The 20,230-nt window shown below is 43.2% G+C and overlaps 1 protein-coding gene across 2 annotated transcripts in view; it reads right to left on the bottom strand.

Moving 5' to 3' along the window:
* The window catches only part of RUNX2 (RUNX family transcription factor 2), a gene marked incomplete at both ends in the record, with an annotated part of 157,107 nt that extends 153,503 nt beyond the window's left edge, over positions 1-3,604 (bottom strand). For both annotated transcript variants that reach the window (XM_082758108.1, XM_082758109.1), the window contains one exon: positions 3,287-3,604. In XM_082758108.1, the coding sequence (XP_082614234.1) occupies positions 3,287-3,604 (318 nt within the window). The remainder of the gene's footprint in view (positions 1-3,286) is intronic.
* Between the last annotated feature and the right edge of the window lie 16,626 nt (positions 3,605-20,230).

Here is a 20,230-nt window from a genome sequence, read left to right as displayed (position 1 = left end):
GCACAATATCCATTCCTTTTCTGCTTGAATATTACGAGATTGTGAGAGCTCTGTTAGGAAGTACATGTTTAATGCTCTTCACCACAAAAACAGTTTGCATTAGCAATCTTATTAGTTAGTACATTCAATGCGGACTCCCTCCCCAGAGTGTGTAAATATTAATACTTAAAATTCAAATGTAATACTTAGCCAACATTATTTCACAAAATTATAATCAAACCCAGCACTGTTTATAACATACTTCCTTTCCTGCATATGATTTATATCTGTTTTTTTCTTAAATTAAAACAGTGCTATATCCAGGGTACTTTTTAACTGGAGATCTCTGAGAGAGAATTATGACACACTTAACGCACCACTCAAAACATTATCATCAACATATTATTTATTGCCAATAAAACTTCAAAAAGTGTGTTGTCTGTGAGCCATTTTACTTTCAAGTTACTGCTTAGCCGAGATTTCTATAGCCCAAATCTGTCTCTTTTTTTTCTTCTTCTGCGATAATTCCCACTCTGCTGTATCACATCAAGTGTTTTGCTGCAGCTTCTTTGGTCTAAAAGCACTGGGCAGCTGCAGACAAGCCGCATTTGACAAATGACATACAACTTTAAGAATTGTCAAATTTATTTCAACTGAGTTTCTAATTAATTCACCAGTAAGTAAGGGCATATATATATGCCATATTTGAAAGAGAACAAAGTACGGATTGCATGCTACATGGGAAAGCACAGACGTGCCCAGAGCTGGAGGGACAATTCAGCAATTGTGAGGCATCAGTAGATCGGTCAGACCCATACCTGCCTGTCAGCAACCCCACTTATGACCCAAATACAAGACACGTAGAAGTACATATGAATATTAGCAATTTGGGAAATGCTCTGATCCTTTTTCAACCCCTTTATCGCATGGACGTAGTCTTATTGGGGTATCATTCTAAATACTTTAATGTTTAGTGTAGATCTCCCCCTTATTCTAATGAGCTGCGACCGCATCCTTTGAATCGCCGTAAGGTGGGAGAAGGCTCGGGGTTTTCAAATGAAAACAGAAATACGGATACGGTAATGTGAGAGCTCCCACACCGCGTCTATAGAAAGCGGCTACAATACCAAGCTAATCTACTACTGAATTAAATCACAATCACGGCCCTGGGAGAGCTCCTCCTCACACCGCAGCCCCGTGAAGCAGAACCGCTCCGTGGCCCATGCCTGGCCCAGCAGCACCCACCGAGGCACTGTTTTTCTGTTATTTCCATTCAGCCTGACCCTTGCCGACCACAAAAGCAGGCCACATTCGGAGCCGTCCTGCACCTCGAAGCCCGACAGGTTCCTTGCCTGTACCCGCAACCTTTGGCCTGCCCTAGCCTGCATCCCTACTGCCTTCCATCAGCATGGCACCGTTACTGACAGCCCCTTGGGAACCACTACGTTTAGCCACTTTTAACAATTTTCCCCGCAAAAAGCGGTAATGCCAGTATGGCTTTCCAGCGCACGCCTGGAAACGCTCAGACCCTTTACAAGCCCAGCTCCCTTCCAGCCCTCCACGGGCACCCCATGTCCCAGGCCGAAGCCGGGCAGGTGTCCCAGGACACCCATCCCTCTCCGTCCCCACCAAAGGCCACGGGAGAGGACATCCAAAACTAATACTGTCGGATGCTGCAGGGGAGGAGGAGGGCTCACTTGCAAGCACACAACCGGTGCTGTTGATGGAGCAGCCAAGCAGCCCTCTCCTCGCCCGAGGTGGGGATGCAGCGGGACATGGCATCCGTTTATCCCCAGGCCTTGCTGAGGAGGGAGCGTCCCAGGGCCAGGCGCTTCCCTGCTCCTCCATCAGGAGAAGCGAGGGGGTCCCGGCCTCCGCCTTGGGGTCTCCCCGCCCCATCTCGGCCTGCGCTGCCTGTGGGCCGCAGGGGGGCTTTGGGATGGGGGAGGAGGGGTGGCACCGAAGACCCACTCTTGTTCTTCCACCCCAGCCTGACCCCCCCCAGGGACCCCATCCCTCACAGCACGTCTCACAGCAACCCCCCAGTGTGACCCCTGCCAGCCTCAGGACGGGGATGGAGGCAGACGTTGGGGGAGGGCATCCATTTTGCACCCAGCTCTTGCACGCAAGTAAATTGCCCATTCCTCAATGGGGGGGAAGGAGGGGGGGATTTAAAAAAAAAAAAAAAAAGTGGGAAAGAGAGGATTTGGGCTGGGGGTGGCACACAGACAGAGGGAGAGGCTTGAGGGGGGGGACACCAGCTCTGCCCTGTGGGGAGGGAAATAACGGGATGACCCCCAGAGGGTGGGAGGTGGGGGGGGGGGGTGACCAGGCATTGCAGGGGACACGGGAAGCACAACGGGATGGGGTGGGCACAGGAGACAGCAGGACAGGGTGGGTACAAAGGGCACTGCCAGGCTGGGGGGGTGCAGGGGGTACTGAAGCACGAGGGGGGTACAAAACCCCTATAGGCCTGGGGGGGGGGCACAGGAGGCATTGCAAGGGGCACAGAAGCTCCTGAGGGTCAGTGGGACACACACACACCGGAGACATTGGGGAGGGGGGGGAAGGAGTCAGTGGAGGATGGGGGTGGGAGGGGGACACAGGAGGCACTGGGGGGGCACAGAAGTCACCGCAGGACAGAGGGGGCACAGAAGTCAGCGCAGGACGGAGGGAGGGGGGCACAGAAGTTGGTGCAGGACGGCAGGGGGACACACAGGAGGCAGTGCAAGATGGGAGGGGGGAGCACAAGAGGCACAGCAGGATGGGGGGCACAGAAATCAGTGCAAGATGGGGGGGGCTCAGGAATCATTGCAGGCTGAAGTGTGTGTGTGTGTGGGGAGACAGATGCAAGGAGGGAGGGGGAGAAGGAGTCATTGCAGGACGGAGCGGGGGGGCAGGAGACACTGTAGCGGGGGAGCACAGAAGTCATTGCAAGACGAGGAATGAAGGATGAGGGGGGGACAGAAGTCATTGAGGGGGGCACAGAAGTCACTGAGGGGGTCACAAAAGTCACTGAGGGGGACACAGAAGTCATTGGGGAGGCACAGAAGTCATTGCAGCACGAAGGGGGGGACACACGGGGGGGACACGAATCAACACAAGACGGAGAGGGGGCACTTCAGGATGAGGGGTGCTGAGGGGGGGGACCCCATACACACAGCAATGACCCCGGGGGGGGGGGGGGGGGCACGAAATCCCCTTTGCCAGGACAGCATCGGCTGGGAAGGTGGAAAGGGGGGGGGGGGGGCGCCGGGGGGGCTGGGTCTTGAGGGTTGTGGGGGGGCGTTGTGGGGGGGGGGCTCACCTTGAATGCCACCGGGAGGGTCTTGTTGCAGCGCCAGTGCGAGGGCAGCACGGAGCACAGGAAGTTGGGGCTGTCGGTGCGGACCAGCTCGGCGGGGTGGTCAGCGATGATCTCCACCATGGTGCGGTTATCGTGGGGGCGCAGCCTGGGCACGGCGGCCGCGGCTTCTTGCTGCTGCTGCTGCTGCTGCTGCTGTTGCTGCTGCTGCTGCTGTTGGGCTACTACGACCGGGCTGACTTCGCTCATCTTGCCGGGCTGCAGGCTGCTGGAGGGGGGGCTGAACCTCCGGCTGGTGCTGGGATCTACGGGAATACGCATCACAACAGCCACAAGTTAGCGAATTGGGGGGCGGGGGGGGGGGGAAGGGGGGGGAGCGGTGAGGGGGGATCGCTGGAGGAGGCGTGTAGAAAAAAAAAAAAAAAAAGGGGGGGGGTAGGGGGTTGTAAAAAATAAAAATTAAAAAAAAAAATCGTCGAAAAAAAGGGGTGAATGAAAAAGTGGAGGCGTCAAGATTAAGTGCCAAAAAGCGAAAATAATAATAATAATAACAATAATAAAAAAGCCAGCAGAATAAATGCACGAGGAAAAAAAAAAATCTCAGTCTGTTGTTTTTTGGTTTGTTTGTTTGTTTTTCTCCGAGGCAGCCGGACGGGGCGGGGGGCGATGCGATGCCGGTCTGGGGGCGCCTGCAGCCCGCAGCAGCGAGGAGGGCGACGGTGGGCTTGGGGCCGGGGCTGCGGCTCTCAGCAGAGCCCGGCTGGAAGCTGCATGGTCCCGGCTGCACCGCGCCGCTTCTCCTCCTCCTTCCTTCCTCCCTTCTCGCACAGTCTCTCTGCTCCTTTCCCTCCTTCTCGCCACCGCTTCTTTCCTCAAGTGCTTGAGTTTCTTTCCTTTTTTTTTTTTTTTCCTTCCCCTCCCTCCCAGTCCTTTTTTTTTTTTTTTTTCTTTTCGGATTTTCTAAGGTTGGCTGGGGAGAAGCGAAGGCGCTGCTGCCGCTCGGGCTTCCTGGGCTGCTGCTGTGCGCGGCGGCCAGCAGAGGAGCGGAACTTTCAAGGGGGGTGTCGAGGGGAACGTCCCGGTTTCCTCCAAAGAAGTCTTCCTCCTCCGGACAAATAAACAGCGAAAAAAAAAAAATAGGAGAAGAAAAAGGAAAAAAAAAAAAAGAAATACGGACGAAGTCCCGCTGGGCTCCCCCCGCTTCTTGCCCTTGGCTTTAGGAAGCCGGGGCTCCGCAAAGGCGCTCCCGGAGGGGGGGGGGGTTGGGGTGAAAAGAAAGTTTTAGGGGGGCCGGGCCAGGAGGGAAGTCCCACAGCTGAGAATGAGAAGAGAGTCTTTAGCCGGTTCCTCTGGGAGGCTTCGGGGCTTAAGAAAAGTTGAACTTTCGGATTCCCAGGGAAAAAAAAAAAAAAAAAAAAAAGCGGGGAGCGCAGTTTGGGGAAAAAAAAAAAAAAAGGGAAAAGGAAAGAAAGAAAAAAAAAACAGTTCTCTTTAGGCTGATTTCTAAAATATGCCCAAGTAAATTCTGGGAAAAGGCAGCCTCGGTGCAGTCCGGTCCTTTTAATTAAGTCGCTGCTGGATCCAAGTCCGTTGAGTTGAATAGGCTAACAAAAATCTTTCCTTTTTTTTTTTTTTTCCGCCCCTGATGAACAACAGCAGCAAAAAAAAATCATTAAAACGTCGGTTTGTCTGAGTTATTTTTCTTTCTGAAAATCGTTTTGAAAAAAAAAAAAAAAAAAAAAAGCAAAGCAAAAACAACAAAACTTCTTTTGGGTCCCAAGAAGTTGAGGTCGGGGAAGATGAAGGAGCCGAAAAAACACGCCACGGTTTTTTGTCCTGAATGTGGTTTTTGGAGGCTGGGATTTCTAATGATTAGGTTTTTGTGGTTTATATATACAGGACTCTCTGGCTAAGGCGATCATTATGCTGATGAGAGTCAGCAGCACGTGGTGCTTCAGTCCTCAGACTTCTGCAGCCTTCAAAATAAATAAAACAATGTGCATCCCCCACAGGAGGAGAAACTCTGCTCCGAGCCGGGCTCACCCACGGGGAGGGGGACGAGGACAGGGAAGGGGGGCAGCGGGACACGGTCTCCGAGCTCCACTTCTCGCCGGGTTTTTTCCATTAACACTTTGGGGCTTGTTTGTTTTAAAATATATATATATGAAAAATCTTGTTTAAAAAAAAAAAAAAAAAAAAGTAATAATAAGCTGGTGCCAAAGTTTTTTTTTTCTTTTTTTTCTTTTTTTTTTTTTTTTCTAAGTCTCCAGTAGTCTAACGCCTAAAACATTTCCTTGAATGAATGAAAGCTATAAAACCCCCCTCAGACTATTAAGGTAAAGGGAGTCTGGTTTGTTTTCTGCCTTAAAAAAAAAAAAAAGAAAAAAGAAAAAGAAAAAAAAAGAAAAAGAAAAAAAAAGGCAGATCTTATTAAAAACAATTTACATACCCAATAGTAAAAAAGTGTAACCGCCTCCCGGGGCAGATAAGAACCTATCACATCCCTCCCGCTAATTTCTAAGGTTTTGCTCCTTCGGGCTCCTGCCACCTTCTTGCGAGCGGCCGGCGTGGCGGGGGGGGGGCGTGCTGGGTGTCCCTGGGGGGGGGGTGCCCATGGGTGGGGGTCTTGGGGGGGTGTCCTGCGAGGGGGACATCCCTTCCACGCATCCTTTACACCGAGCCACTCTCCGTGCAGAGAGATGGGCTGGCGGAGCTGAGCCCCCCCAGGCTCTCCCCGTGCCCCCCCGCCGGTTCCCTTTTGATCCCCGCGAGGGGGGGTCACCGTGTGTCGTCCCCACACCCCCGGGGACCGGAGGGGAAGGTGGGGCAGCAGGAGCCGGGCGGCCCCGCCGCGGCGCTCGGAGGCCGAGCTCTGCCGTTCGGTCGCAGGGGAGAGCTCTCGCTCCGCGCACCGCCGCTCCGCGCGGCTCGGGGGGGGCGGCGGCTGCCGGGGCCGCTCCGGCCCCCCCCGGGGTCTTTCCCACGGCCACAGCGGGGGGCGACAGCCCCTGCGCCGCCGCCCTGCACGCAGCTACACCCCTTCTCACTCTTTTTTTATTTTTTTTAAATATATTTTTTAAACTTTTTATCATTTTTTTTCATTTTTTTTTATTTTTTCCCTTTTTCCTTTTTCTTTTTTTCATTTTTCTTTTTTTCCTTTATTTCCTTATGTTTATTTCTTTATTTCTATTTTTTGTCTTTTTTCTTTATGTTTTATTTCTTTATTTTTTTTATTTCTTTATTTCATTTCTTTATTTATTTTTTATTTCTTCGTGCCTCTATTTTGTATTTCTTCATTTCTTTATCTTTTCTTTATTTTTTATTTATTTTTATTTCTTTATTTATTTCTTTATGTTTTACTTCTTTATTTTTATTTCTTTCTTTATTTCTTTATGTTTTACTTCTTTATTTTTCCTTTTTTTTTTTTTTTCTCATTCCTCTTTTCCTCTTCAAATATCAGAGGGGATGGGGGAAGTTTCCTACCCTGTTGCACATATGCAGTCTCTGTGGGTAAGGAGCAAACCCTCCCTGAGCTTGCCCCCCCTCCTGCAGCAGGGACAGGGGGCTGCTTTCCCCCAGGGGCCACAGGCACCTCCAAAGGACTGTCACACTCCACCGAGAGCACAGGGGATATTCAGAAGCTCCACCTTACTGTAGTTGCAATACCGAAAATACACCTTTTCATAATTATTTGAGTAAAATGTTTGTGACCACCATGTTTTATTAATTCATCCCCCCCCCTCCCTCCCCCCCCCCTTAGCTGGAGGGGAAAAGCTTTCCATTAGAGCCATTCCAAAGGCGCTAGAAAGAAGGCAAGAGGATGTCTTATACCCAAATGCTATATATACCTGACAGTCATTACATTTCAAACAAGAAGATACATTTCCACTTTTAATTGGCCTCACTAAAAGTTTTACAGTCGCCTCTCTTCCTATTAAAATAAAATAAAAAGTTAATTAGGATAAACCCAAATATGTTATTGGAAGCTACCAGTGTAAGGTCACTTAAAATAGTCCATGGTTATTTATAATCTTGAAAGAAAATTTTCCACTGAACGCCCTAACAAAGTTTCAGGTATCTGGCACAGCTGATTTTCAGTCTCCAAGCAAAAATATCTTTCTGCTGAACATTTACACATTTAACAGGAACTTACTACAGCCTGGAACAGATCACAGCTCAGAGTACTAGCATTTTATTTAAATGGTTATGGACAAATTAATAAAAGTACCAGTAATGTTTATGGACTTGCATAAAAGCTGGATGGGATTTTTTCAAAATAGTAATTCATGTTATGATATATATAATCTGGAACTTTGGCTGGGATTTGGCTGAAATGGAGAGCAACCCTGCTGCTCGGCTTTCCTCGGCTTTCATTTCAGAACTTCTCGGAATTTTAGCCCTGGTTGCAAAATGGGTCATATTTTAAGATGTTAGAGAATTGCAGGAGGGTTAGCGAAAAAATGTGCTTGCACTGCAAATTATGTCTCAACAAACACCTTCAGATCCACTTTATAAAATAAGATTTTCATTAGTACAGCTACGATTGCTGCAATTTTGATTGTCTTTCAGCTTTTTCCCTTTTAATTAAGTTATGGATGCAGCCATAATTATATCGCTTTTTGCCAAAAAGGTAATGTTTTAAACAGCACAGGGTTTGTTTACTGTTACTTTTCTAAAATCCGGGCCTAGCGCGCTCATGTTGTAAGTATCGTATGCTCGAGAGGAAAAATAATTGTCGAATTTGAAAGATGCAAACCTGGATGATGTTCCCTAAATAAATAGTTTTGATGCCAGTTTGCTGGGCTGGAATGTGCTGTAAATATGATGAGTACAGGATTTATTTTGAGCTATAGAAGTAAATAGCCTTTGTGAAAAAGGAATAAGTGAACGGGTTCATGGGGTTTGTTATTGCCTTGGATATTTTTAGTTGGAGTGACTACAGCAACGTCAGCAATTATTACTATACCTGAGGACGTGCCAATATTCTCTTTCCAAAATCTACCTGCCCAGAGTTTTCAATTCACTCATGAAAATAAGCATCAGGTCAAAATGTGTCAACTTCAGTAAGCTTAGTGCTACAGGAGGGATTGCCCAAATTTCCATTCATTTCAGCAGGGGCAAGATAAGCTCCAGTGGCTCTTGGCAGTGCTTTACTTTCACTTTGGCTGTGAATTGACTGTTTGCCCAGCTATTCTTTGCACTTTTTAAAAAAAAAAAAAAAAAATTGTCAAGCACATTTAAAAAAAAAAAAAAAGACAAATAGTAACTCCAGATTTGTATGTTATTTGGTCTGTTAAGTAGACGTGTGGTAATGGGTTCTGTAACTACAACGTTCGTATTCAGACTCTGGACAACTCTGGTTTGTTTAACTACTGTGTCCCTGTCCCCTTGATTTACGGCCTAGATAAAAGAACACTCGTTGTGTCCTGAAATTAGCTGACGCCATTTAATATTTCAGCACCACGCACTGATTTTTAGCATTTCTAGTCCCCGATACAAATATAAGCACAGAGGTTCGAAAGTCAGGCTGGAAAATGATTATATTAAATAAATAAATAACTAGATAGACAAATAAATAAATGAATTCCAGAATATCACTTTTAATATTACTTTTTTCCACTAGGTTTTTGGTAGTAAGCGAGGACTGATGGCTGAAACTTGTGCGCTCTGCCTCCGGATTTGATGCTGACTGGCTCTGGGGCAAGTTTTGCTTCAGTGTAGAAAGGGGTACTAGTTATTACCACATACTTCCAGATATAAGAAATGTGTGTAAAGTCCTCAGAAGTCAAAAAATTAGCAGGGCTCTGCTCCTGTAAAGCATACCAGTAATACCAGGAGATGAATTCAAAAAGCTGGTAAGAAACCTGCTGTGTCACTACTGAAAAATGGTTGGCTTCTCCATGGCATGCAGCGAAATGCATGTTATGCAAACAAGAGAGTAAACAGTTACTGAAGTCTGGATTTTCTCTTAATGATTTATTTTCTGCTCCACTAACAAGCACAGGCTGCAAACCTGGCTCTCAGTCCTGCTGTAGGGTTATCCCATTCCCCACCCTGTCTGCAACCCCAGTGGGACAGTGTGATTTTCAGTGAGGTATCAAGCAGCAGGTGGCCATGCCATCGTTGTGAAGGAAAAGGAAGGAGGGCCAACTTCCCACCTTGTAGCAGTATTTTAAAGGGAAGGTATGGCCTGTCTGGCAGTAAAAAGCTGCCAACATACTACGATCAGAAAAAAAAGTTTAGCCCATCTTTTTCAAGTAAATTATATTCATCTTCTGTGCTCGTAGCATGCCATCTGAAAATCTAACTGAAGAAAGTTGTTAGGGTCCCATAGTTAGGGACAAACTTTTTCCATGGCAAGGTTGACTTTGTTCCTTTCCATTAAGCCCGGTCACAAATTTTGTGTAACCAATTCAAAATGAGAAAAAAACAAAAACAAACAAAGAAACCATCTTGAACAATTTCAGACAAAAACAGCATGTTGTTTTAGAGACATAAAGGCTAAAAAATGAACTTACTTTTTTTTTTTTTCTTTTTCTGTTTCCTTCTTTCAGCATATATAAAAGCAGCATGAGCCAGAAACTTCACGGTTATTTTTTCTGTTGACCTCAATGAAAACTGGTTCCCTTGACTAACTGTGGGGAAAGTGGGTGGTATAACTGTTTGTAATTAAAAAGGGTTTATACATTTGGAACCTTGCAGAGTCCCTACGTTTTGCATGCTGTTTTTTAAGAGACTAATGAAGTGCACTCTGGCCAGATACAAGCTCCATAAAGCTCCCAGGGAAGATCCTCCATGATTATGTCAGACTCAGGTAGCAGAGGTAATTTTTCATGCTCCCAACCACAACAATTTCAGATCCTTGCATTTACTCTCCTAGTGTTGCAGTGGTGAGGATTCCCATTGGAAATCTATTCTCAGCAGCACGAATGGCAGAAATAATTGTTAGACAGATTTTTTAATATCACGAACCTAGAAGCTGGAGGAATAGAAAGAAAACAGTGCAAAACTTCCTCTAAAAAGGGACGGAAACATGCAGTATTGGAAGAGGTAGGGCAGCCTACAGGGGTGAAATAGAAGATCAAAGCACTGAGTAATGATAAATGCGAAGTGAACATATTGTACATAGTAAATCAGCTATTTGAGGAACTAGAAAAATTAGTCTATTTTTGCCCTTTCTGTCCTGATATTCCTTCCAATGATGAACTGAGCAACGTCAGGCCAGACCAGAGGATCAAGAACACAACTATATTTGTGATATAAAGTAATCCAGAAAATGCTGAGCATGCTGCTCATGTTTTAGCATAAAACACCTGCACCCCACATTAGGTGTGGTCTTAAGGCCTTTGGTGTGTGGAGAGAAATATAGGATCACTCCTTGGCCATCAGCTGGGGCATTGTCAGCCGTGTCCCAGAAGACAACAGCATCAGTCCAGAACCAGGCCTCGAGAGCTAATGACAAAACGTTAAACATCACAGGAACAAGTCTCTCTAGTAATAAAAGACAAAGATCTGGCAGAAAAAATGTTATAGGTGAAGCTGCCAGGAGTATCTGCAGTTAAGCCTGCCTACCACTTTCCAGTGTAAGACCTTGTTTTCACTCAGGTAACGTTGCCAAATTTTAACTGTTCAGGATGAGATTTTCAATCCTGAGTCTGCCTCAAGCTGATTTTTTTTGGAACCCTCCAGCAGGAATACTTCTGTTGCTTTCTAGAGCGGTGGTAAGACAAAGCACATTGTTTCACCAAAGCTTAAACATTTCTTAGAGCCATCCCAGTGTCTATTCCAGAGCAGCAATGGGAAGTTTTACCAAAGAAGAGGAGCAGGGACAGAAAATCAGATAAGTTCCTTTTGTTGCCCCTGACCAAAAGGATCCACCCAAACTTGGCTGAGCTGTAACCTTCTGAAAATTGTTGAGGTTTTCTCCTGCGCGTGCGCAGTGCAGACGAAGCAGTTGGCAGCTAAATTCTGCAAAGCTTCCGTAGCAGCACCGGGCTCGCTAGACTGGATTGGATCTGTAGTCAGTCTCGTCTGACCGCTGTTCTCCCTGACAGTAGGCTGCACGAGATGTTTTAGAGGGAAGGATAAGAAACCCTAGAGTCAGCAGCGAGATATGGGATGTGTTCCTCCTTTAAGGCCTCATCCTAGTTAATGGTAGCTTATAAAACATGATCAGAATGACTGTCAGCAGTTCGGTTTTAAATTGTGTCTTTTAGAAGTCTATAATTCAACCATAAAAATTCCTTCCAGGCTGAAATCTGGCTTATGCTGTCAGTTCAGAAGTCAAAATTCTTTACAGATTTTTTAAAATAGCCTGTTTTGAAGTGATAGAAAAGAAAAATAGTCGTGTACAAATTCTGGACGTTTCTGTTCTAATGCACTTCATAATTCAGTGATGATAAGTTTCAAGATACTTGTCTCAAATATGGTCAGGCTCCTAAAGTAAAATGAGTAATTAAAATTTTAATAATTAACACTAGCCTTTCAAATGTGAATAAGATTCTCTGAGGTCAGAATATTAGGAGTATTCTGACATTAGAAGCTTATGTGATATAATACCCAAACCTGTTATTTAAGTTTCTTTTATAAATATTTTATTTATTAAATGCATATGTGTTGAAAAGCAAGGGAAAATCCTTCTGTCTTCTCATGACAAAACTCATAGTGAAGTCAGTCAGTCAAACATTTTCCTAATTTAAGCAATAATAATAATAATAATAATAATAATAATAATAGCTATAACCTGGAAGTATCCAGGAGGAACAAGAGGTCCTTAGAGGGGGCAAATCAGAGGCAAAACCTTTCATGTACGACCACAGCAGCTCTCATTCCTACCAAGCTTCCCTTTGTAGTGGAGAAGATGCAGCAGCTCTTCCCATCCTTGGAAAGCTTTCAAACACACTGTGCTTGGCACCCTGAGGTTAGCGTGATTTTGAGCAGATAAAAGCCCATTACATGAAAAGGCAGATCCCACCCTCTGTCTTTTTTTTTTTCCTTCCCCCCCCCCCCCCCCCCCCTTTTTTTTTCCCTTGGTAAGTAAGAAAGAAAAGCCTTATTCTGCCTGCAGTCCCACTGATTTCAATGGGAGCCTTCATGGAATAAGGTGCTGCTTCACATAAGGGAAGTGGAGGCACGCCTTTAGGTAACTGGCTACTTTGCATTGTTCTCTTATCCTTTCACATTGCTATGTCTGAACACTGACGGATATGTAAAGCCTCTCAGTTCTTCGTTTCTACTTAAAGAGCTGGAATATTTCTTAGTTTTAGGTGTGAGACAGCTCTGTTCCACTGTTTTCGACAATTGAAGTACACGGACTGAGGGAATCAGAGGAAAACTGTTTACTAAACACCACATGGAGATTGCCACTGATAGTTTTTCTAACAAAATTTATGACCTGTGTGAAGTAAATAAACTCCCTTTTTGGTAAAGAATCTGCAAGCCAATCATTCATGCTTGCTTAGAGACGTTACTGTTCGTGGTGCTTTTATGTGGAAGGCTACAGCAAAGGGTGATGTTATGTCTAAAATAGACAGTTGGCAGCTCCAAATAAAATAATAATAATAATAAAAAAGCCATTTCTGACATTTACTTATCACGAGATTCTTAAGAGATTATGGCACATTCACCCTGATTCAGGAAAGAAAGAAAAGATAATGATAGGACAATTATAATTCTTGTAACTAATATGTTATCTTCATGCACACACTTGCATGCCTAGTTGCATTTACTGGCAAGTTGCAGTGTTTTATGCATCTGAAATAAACAGAGAGCTCTCAGTACATTCAAGATGTTTAGTAAGTCTGAAAACTGTCTGGTCTGCAAGTCTGTTTGCTCTATATCTTAGCGTAAATTAGAATCGGACAGACACTTCTCTTCTCCTGGCTGCCCACCCTGAACTCCTATCTTACGCTCCTTCCCTGCTCCTTTCCTCTCCATTTTATGCTCTGGATCCACTAGAGACATAGCTGCTCAAGACAATCATGAAAATTAAGCTAGGAGAGGGAACTTCATCAGTGTTTTTATATCATATTTTCTGAAATACTGAAATGTTTCTCATGCATAAATAACTAAGGGTCTTTCAGTGGTTCACATCTTGATTTACAATGGTGGGAGAGGAGAACAGGACTGTCAATATTTGTGATGTCTGCCTAATGTAATATATGTATACAATATATGTGCTTATTTTCTTTACCCAATCATATTTGAAATTATCAATACAATCTTTAGTAAACACTATTCTACCTGTGAAAGCACTCTGAGTTTAAAACTAGTGAGTGCCTCCCTGAGTGATGATCCCATGTCCTTACCTCACCCCATTGTATTTCAGCACATATGCTATGGAATGTCACTGGGGCTTTGTTTTCTCTAGAAAAATGACCTGTTTTTGAAAAGGGGTGTCAAAAATAGTTTTCCACCCTCAGGTTCACTCAAGCAGCAGTAGAAGTGGTTGCCTCACTCGTGCGGACAAGGTCAGGTAAGTTCATTGCTTTCTGTAGCAAATCATGCCTGTCGAGGGCTCACGGGAGAACTTGCCTGAAGAAGGCAAACAGGACTTGAATCAGAGTCAAAATCAAAGAATTTGTTACAATAGTTGTTGAACTTGGTGGCTTTGTCCACACTGGAAGAGAAGTTGGTTTCAATGCTACTCCAAGATGTGTGGAGAGCAGGCAGGCGCTTTGACAACACTCATCAAAAACACATCATTTGTTTGGGGTAGTACATACCTCCTGCTCTGAGATACCAGCAGTAGAAAAGTCACAATTCAGTAAAGCTACAATATTGCAATGTCTACGGTGTCAACATGGGTTGAGACTTTCTCTGCCAATGTATACTTGCAGAACATCAGATGATGACCACTTTTTTAATACAGTGTTATTTGTCATCTTCATAAATATAACAAGCAAGGCCACAAGCCAATCATCCAAACTGGATGATTTTTAAGATTATGCAGTCAAATTTAAAGAAAAAAATGACTTTGATAGAACAGTTAGTAGAAGAAAGCACCTAGGCTATAAGCAAGTGATCAATATTCTCATCACATGAAGCTGATGACACGATGTATATTGCTGAATCTGCAGACACTTCATATACCATTTTCTCTAATGTACTCTTATATGAAAAGGTATGCTGGAAACTGATTTATCAAACAGAACCAGACTGAGTATCTCTGCCTCTGAGATGCTTGTTGTTAACTGTCCAACTCCACGAGAGCATCATGAAAGAAGTGGATTATTACATAAGTTTCCTTTTCCTTTGCTACTTATTCCTACAACTGGGCAAAAAAGCAGGTAGCATACAAGGAAGGAAACTGAAGCAGAAGTTTCTCTCAACCTGATTACATACAATGTTATTTTGTATGGAACAACTTCTAGTTGACCTTTGCAATGAATGCTATAAAATAGTATTTTGACTAGAAATGGAACAACATTTTTAGAAGGATTACTGTTTTATCTGTCTGTCTGTCTGTCTGTCTGTCTATGGAGGAACTAAAGGAACATAGCAGCTCACTCTTACTTATAACTTCAACTGTAAAGCTTTAAAAACTGGGCAAGATCTTTCTCAACTGTGCTGGATGCCATTAGCATTAGCATATTGCCACAGAAAAAGAATCTAAAATAGACAGCGAAATTCATAAAAAAATCTTCCAAAAGCCTTCCATTTCTCAAAAGCTTTAATCCTCCAAAAGAACCCGACTTTCAGAAAGTCCTCTAAAATATATGAACTGTTCAGTACACTCACAGAGTTGATAACAGTCAGAGTATTTTTTTGATAATGAGAAAACCCAGAGCTATATTTAAGATAGGAAAAAGTAATTTTTGAGGAATTTTGAGAGTGGTCAGTCACTGGACTTGTACTTTTCTTTCTTTCTTTCTTTCTTTCTTTCTTTCTTTCTTTCTTTCTTTCTTTCTTTCTTTCTTTCTTTCTTTCTTTCTTTCTTTCTTTCCTTCTTTCCTTCTTTCCTTCTTTCCTTCTTTCCTTCTTTCCTTCTTTCCTTCTTTCTTTCCTTCTTTCCTTCTTTCCTTCTTTCCTTCCTTCCTTCTTTCTCTCTCTCTCTCTCTCTTTCCATTGTCTCTTTTTCTCCCTTTCTCTCTCTCTCTTTCCTTCTTTCTCTCTCTCTCTCTCTCTCTCTCTCTTTCCATTCTCTCTTTTTCTCCCTTTCTCTCTCTCTCTTTCCTTTCTCTCTTTCTCTCTCTTTCTCTCTCTTTCTCTCTCTTTCTCTCTCTTTCTCTCTCTCTCTTTCATTTCTCTCTTTCTCTCTCCCTCTCTCTCCCTTTCTCCCTTTCTCCCTTTCTCCCTTTCTCCCTTTCTCCCTTTCTCGCAGCACTGTTTATTCTTTTTGGCATTGCTAGAGGTTTTTATCAGACAGCATGTCCTATGGTTTTCACACAAGATTGCACAAGTACCACACAGTCATTCTTTGTCCTCCCTGGTCCTGGATGCTACATGATTGTACAAATACAAATGAACTTACAAATAAAATGAGTACTCAAAAATCTAGGTATTTTACATTATATCTTTGTAATAGAGGGATAAAGAAGACAGCAAGAATATGGAAAGGATTTCTTCAGATTCAGGCCTTCTTTACTGGCACTCTGTCTCAATTCCTAGAAAAATGCTTCAGCTGATCTCAGCTGTAATATTGGTTTATTGGAAAGAGTGACCTGATATGTTCCTTGGCTGATCTGAACACATTGCTTGTAGTTTAAAATCAACACCTTAAATTGTTTATAATTAAAAAAATATATATCTAATTCATTAGTCCAAGAGTATCTTAAAATGTTTCTGTATTTTCTGCCACAATGCTAACTCAAAACTAGCAGAGTGGAAATTGGAGAGAAGTAGCAGAGAAATAAAAACATATCCTACTCCATGTCCCAGCTAAGTAACTGATCAAAGCTGTCAAAGGAGCACCTTATAAACAAAAGAAAGACTGTCTAGAGAAGGGGTAAGAGTATTCTCAGGAGCTCTGCTGAAGGCAGTGCTTCTTATCCAAAAGAAAGACAGAAGCATGTAATTGTATCCTTTAAAAGTAGGTCTTACCACTTTGCTGTGTGTTACAGATCACACGTTATTTCACACTGGAAGCTTAGTGCTAAAATCTAAAACATAAGGGCCAAGTTCTGCTCTTAGATACACACACACAACTCCAGTGAACTCAAAGAGAGCTGTGTTCATATGTTTAGCAATGGAATTTGGCCCTAAATATTTAAACATTTATTCAGAGAAAAAAAAAGTTTCCCTGATACATTTGTATCTGTTATCTTATGTACACAGATTAGCACCACTGGGCACCCACATTAAAGACCAAAATGTTTTGGGGAATCATAAACTCAGCATTCTACCTGCTCTGCATGGTCAAATAACATTAATTTGTTCCAGGACGTTGAGGAAATTAAATCCTTAGCAACCTGTGGCTGATGTTATTTATTCTGCAATCCGGGAGTAATGTGATGCAAATTCCTGGCACTATTCCTATATTTCAAAAAAAAATACTGCTTTGGGTGTACCTGATTCTGGAAGTTTTCATTATATTAATATGCAATCCAGAAAGAACTAATGCCTTTCTCTGCTCACATTTCCTCTGCAGAGGAAAGCTCAATGTTCGGGTTAATTCTCACTTATCTTTCAAAGGCTAATGACAGGAGTCCATAATAACCTGAACATGTAATTTGGAAATGGTTAACCTGAGGATCCCACCTGCCCTCCGTGCCACAATGGCCCCAGCTGTATTTTTGTTAGGGATACAAAGGACTCAGAAACCTGCAAATTTTCTGTGAGCAACATAATGCTTTGATTTGTATGTCTAATATGACTAAACAATAACTATATATAATGCTATTTTCCTTGGACAACTGACAGCTGGAGGAGAGCTGTGTTCCACATTCAGACACCTGAATTTAGTTGTCTACAGTGTAAAAGTTTACATTTAAGCTCCCATTATACTCAACAGTGACCTAAAGGTCAATTCACTTGCCTATAATTAAGTATCCAGTGCCATTAGAGTTGCTTTGGGTTGCCTAAGAAATGGGGCTGGCACATGAGTCAGGACCTGTGGGAGGCCATTTGCTCTTTGGAAAGGCAGGTAGAGGCCAGACAGCATTGCCCAGAGAACCTGGCATAGAGAAATGCAGTCAGTGGCTTCTGGAGAGCAATTCTGAGGACCAAGCATAGGTGTCTGCTTTAGGATGAACTGAGCTGGTCCCTTGCTTGCACTGATGTTGACTGGGTTTCCATTGACTATAATAGCAGCCTAAAGGAGACCACGTGCAGACAGATAATTTTGGGGGACTACAACTGAAACCTACTCCTGATATCCCCGTTGCCAGAATACATACTGGTATTAGAGTAATCACTGTGCTTTTGGTTCACCAGAGTTAAACTACTTCGGTTGTCTTTTTGTGCAGTAAGGTGGTTCCAGTTAAACGTTGGCAGGCAGGAGTAATCAGCAGGGGTAATTACATGGGTGATGAATCTCTCGTCATGTTGCTTTGCTTCACTGAGTTCCTTGAGATCCAGAGGGAAAATGTTTAGCTAAGGCTGCTACCTGCTCCCTAGCGAGGGGAGAGTCTCTGGCTACTAGTGATGGCTTCTCCCCTTGCTTGGGAGCTTTGCCTTAATTTCTTTGACTTAATTTCTGTCATTAGGACAGAACTGGCTCTGGGCTGGAGCTCTCTAATCACAGGGGTCACCCCTGAGTACTTCTGGCTGCAGAGGTGCAGTGCAGGACGTGCTGAAATGCTGTGGCCATTGCAAGAAGTAGGTAGGAACAAAAGCACATGTAGGCTTACTAGTGTGTTACTAAATCACGGAAAGTTGGGCCTTGCACTTGGGTTTTGCATCAGAGCTAACGAGGTAAGTTATGAACGATCCAGAACCAAGAAATTCTTTGCTGGTACAAGTCATGATTTTGGTTTGCTCTGCTGGTTATCTTGGCTGGGATCAAACCCCAAGCGTTACTTCAGATAATATATAAAATTATTAGCATGAGTTTCCTTGATTGTGTGTGGAAACTCCTAACCTCTTTTGTGGAAGCCATGGTTTTGAACAGTGCACAATAAACCAGAGTTATTTAAAAGACTCTCTCAATTAGGGCGATTGATTGGGCTGGCTGAAGGAGTCGGTAGCAAGGAACAGGACCCCCCAGCAGCTTTTCTTCAAGTGAATTCACACAGATCAGTCATGAACAAAACTCTGCTTTTATCCTATTTTCTATTTCATTAGCACGCCGCTTGCATGAGGATGTGCTCATGGTGTTGGCTCCTGAGAGGAGTGCGAACACGTGTGCAAAACGACCATTACAGATTGAAGCTCTTCATCAAAACTGGATTACACTTCACAAATTTCTATCTTCAAGATCGTGATGCTACCTAATTCTGTTTCTCTAGGTCTTTAATCTCCAGGCATTGGAGTTGCCTCAAATCCATTTTGGCACAGAATACATCATTATTTTCATATTGTACTCATCTACTCTCCTGCTTTTATCCATATGAGCCAGGAGTGAATAAGAGTTGGCAACTTCATACTCGACTATTATATTGCAGAGTACACTTTAATCAGCACCCTAATAAATAGCACGCCCAATTAATTGGGACAATTGCCAGCAAACCAATTCAATCCCTACACTTCAGTGGTTGTAAATGATGGATAAATAGCATGCTTGCTGTTGTCTGCAAGCATATTTGTTGTAATTAACAGGTATGATTTGGTGTTTGCTGGCGTATGTTTCCTCTGCAGTGTTCTGCTCATTTTTTGAGCACGTTCCCTGTTGCAGTGCAGTTACAAAAAGTAAAGGACAGATTTCTCTTTCAGTGTTTCCTTAAATCAACTCGGTGCTCTTCTATTAAATAAATAATATAGTATAATATAACTGAAGGGGCTTTCTATGTATTGCATTCCTATAGAGTTTTGACAATAAATGTGATAATTTAATTAGCATGTTTCTGTTTTAACATGTATAACAAATAAGACTTCACCATAGCATGAAATAATTTAAAATAAAGTGAATGATTTTTGCTGAAGCTTTTTAACCCTATTTTTTTATTTATTTATTAACCAGGGATTGCATGATGGTTCGCTTTATATTGGTGTTTCCTTTTGGCAGACCTGCAGAAGTACAACTAGAACCGGTACGTGCTGATTTACTGTATGCACATGACACTTTCTCTCATTTGGACACCCTTTGCCAGGGAATTACATAAAATTGAACACAGAAAACCTTTCTAATCCTTTCATTCCTCAAAGATTGCTTTTAAGGAGACTGAAAAAATATTGAAAGTAAATGAATATGAAAGGGGAAATGGTACTGCGGAAATCTCAACAAGGGATCTTAAAAACCAGGATGGCTATGGATCAACTGAGGGTAGAAACATTTGTGTAATTAAAGGAGAACATCATTTGTGGGTTATCGGAAAAGAACAGTCCATGTTGGCATTTACTTTGACTTGTTGGCAGGAGGAAAAGAAACCACCCTGTACCGCTGCATACGGTTCCTTATTAGTTGTGGCTTCTACTGAGGCTCCGTCTCTTCTTTGGAGCATGGAGGATTTCTTTCATTACATAATCTGGCTACACTCTTTTTTTTAAATAGACTAAATTTTTTTTCTCTTGTGTGTGCAAATTCTCTTTGCACCAACGCTTCTATACTCAAGTTATTATGCCAAAGGAATGCAAGCGTCTAGAGTAACAATGGTTCATTTTCCTTTAATGACTTTGTCGACAGGATGGAGACATTTTTGTGGTGTGATGAATTCACTCGGTCTCCCGTTGTGTTTTCTCCACATGCTTTGGAAACTCTTTCTCTCTCTTTCTCCGAGAATTGTGGCCATCCACTCCAGCAAGAGCTTCATTACTTTATATTCATTGTATTTAAATGACACCCCAGTGGTACTGACCTCCTGGGATGATTGATGTAAATTATATGCTATGTAGGGGAAAATAAAATCCTTT

The sequence above is a fragment of the Aythya marila genome (assembly GCF_965140915.1).
Source record: "Aythya marila genome assembly, chromosome: 3".
NCBI lineage: Eukaryota > Metazoa > Chordata > Aves > Anseriformes > Anatidae > Aythya > Aythya marila.
Note: the sequence above shows the minus strand (reverse complement) of the source record. Positions and strands in the feature narration are given on the sequence as shown.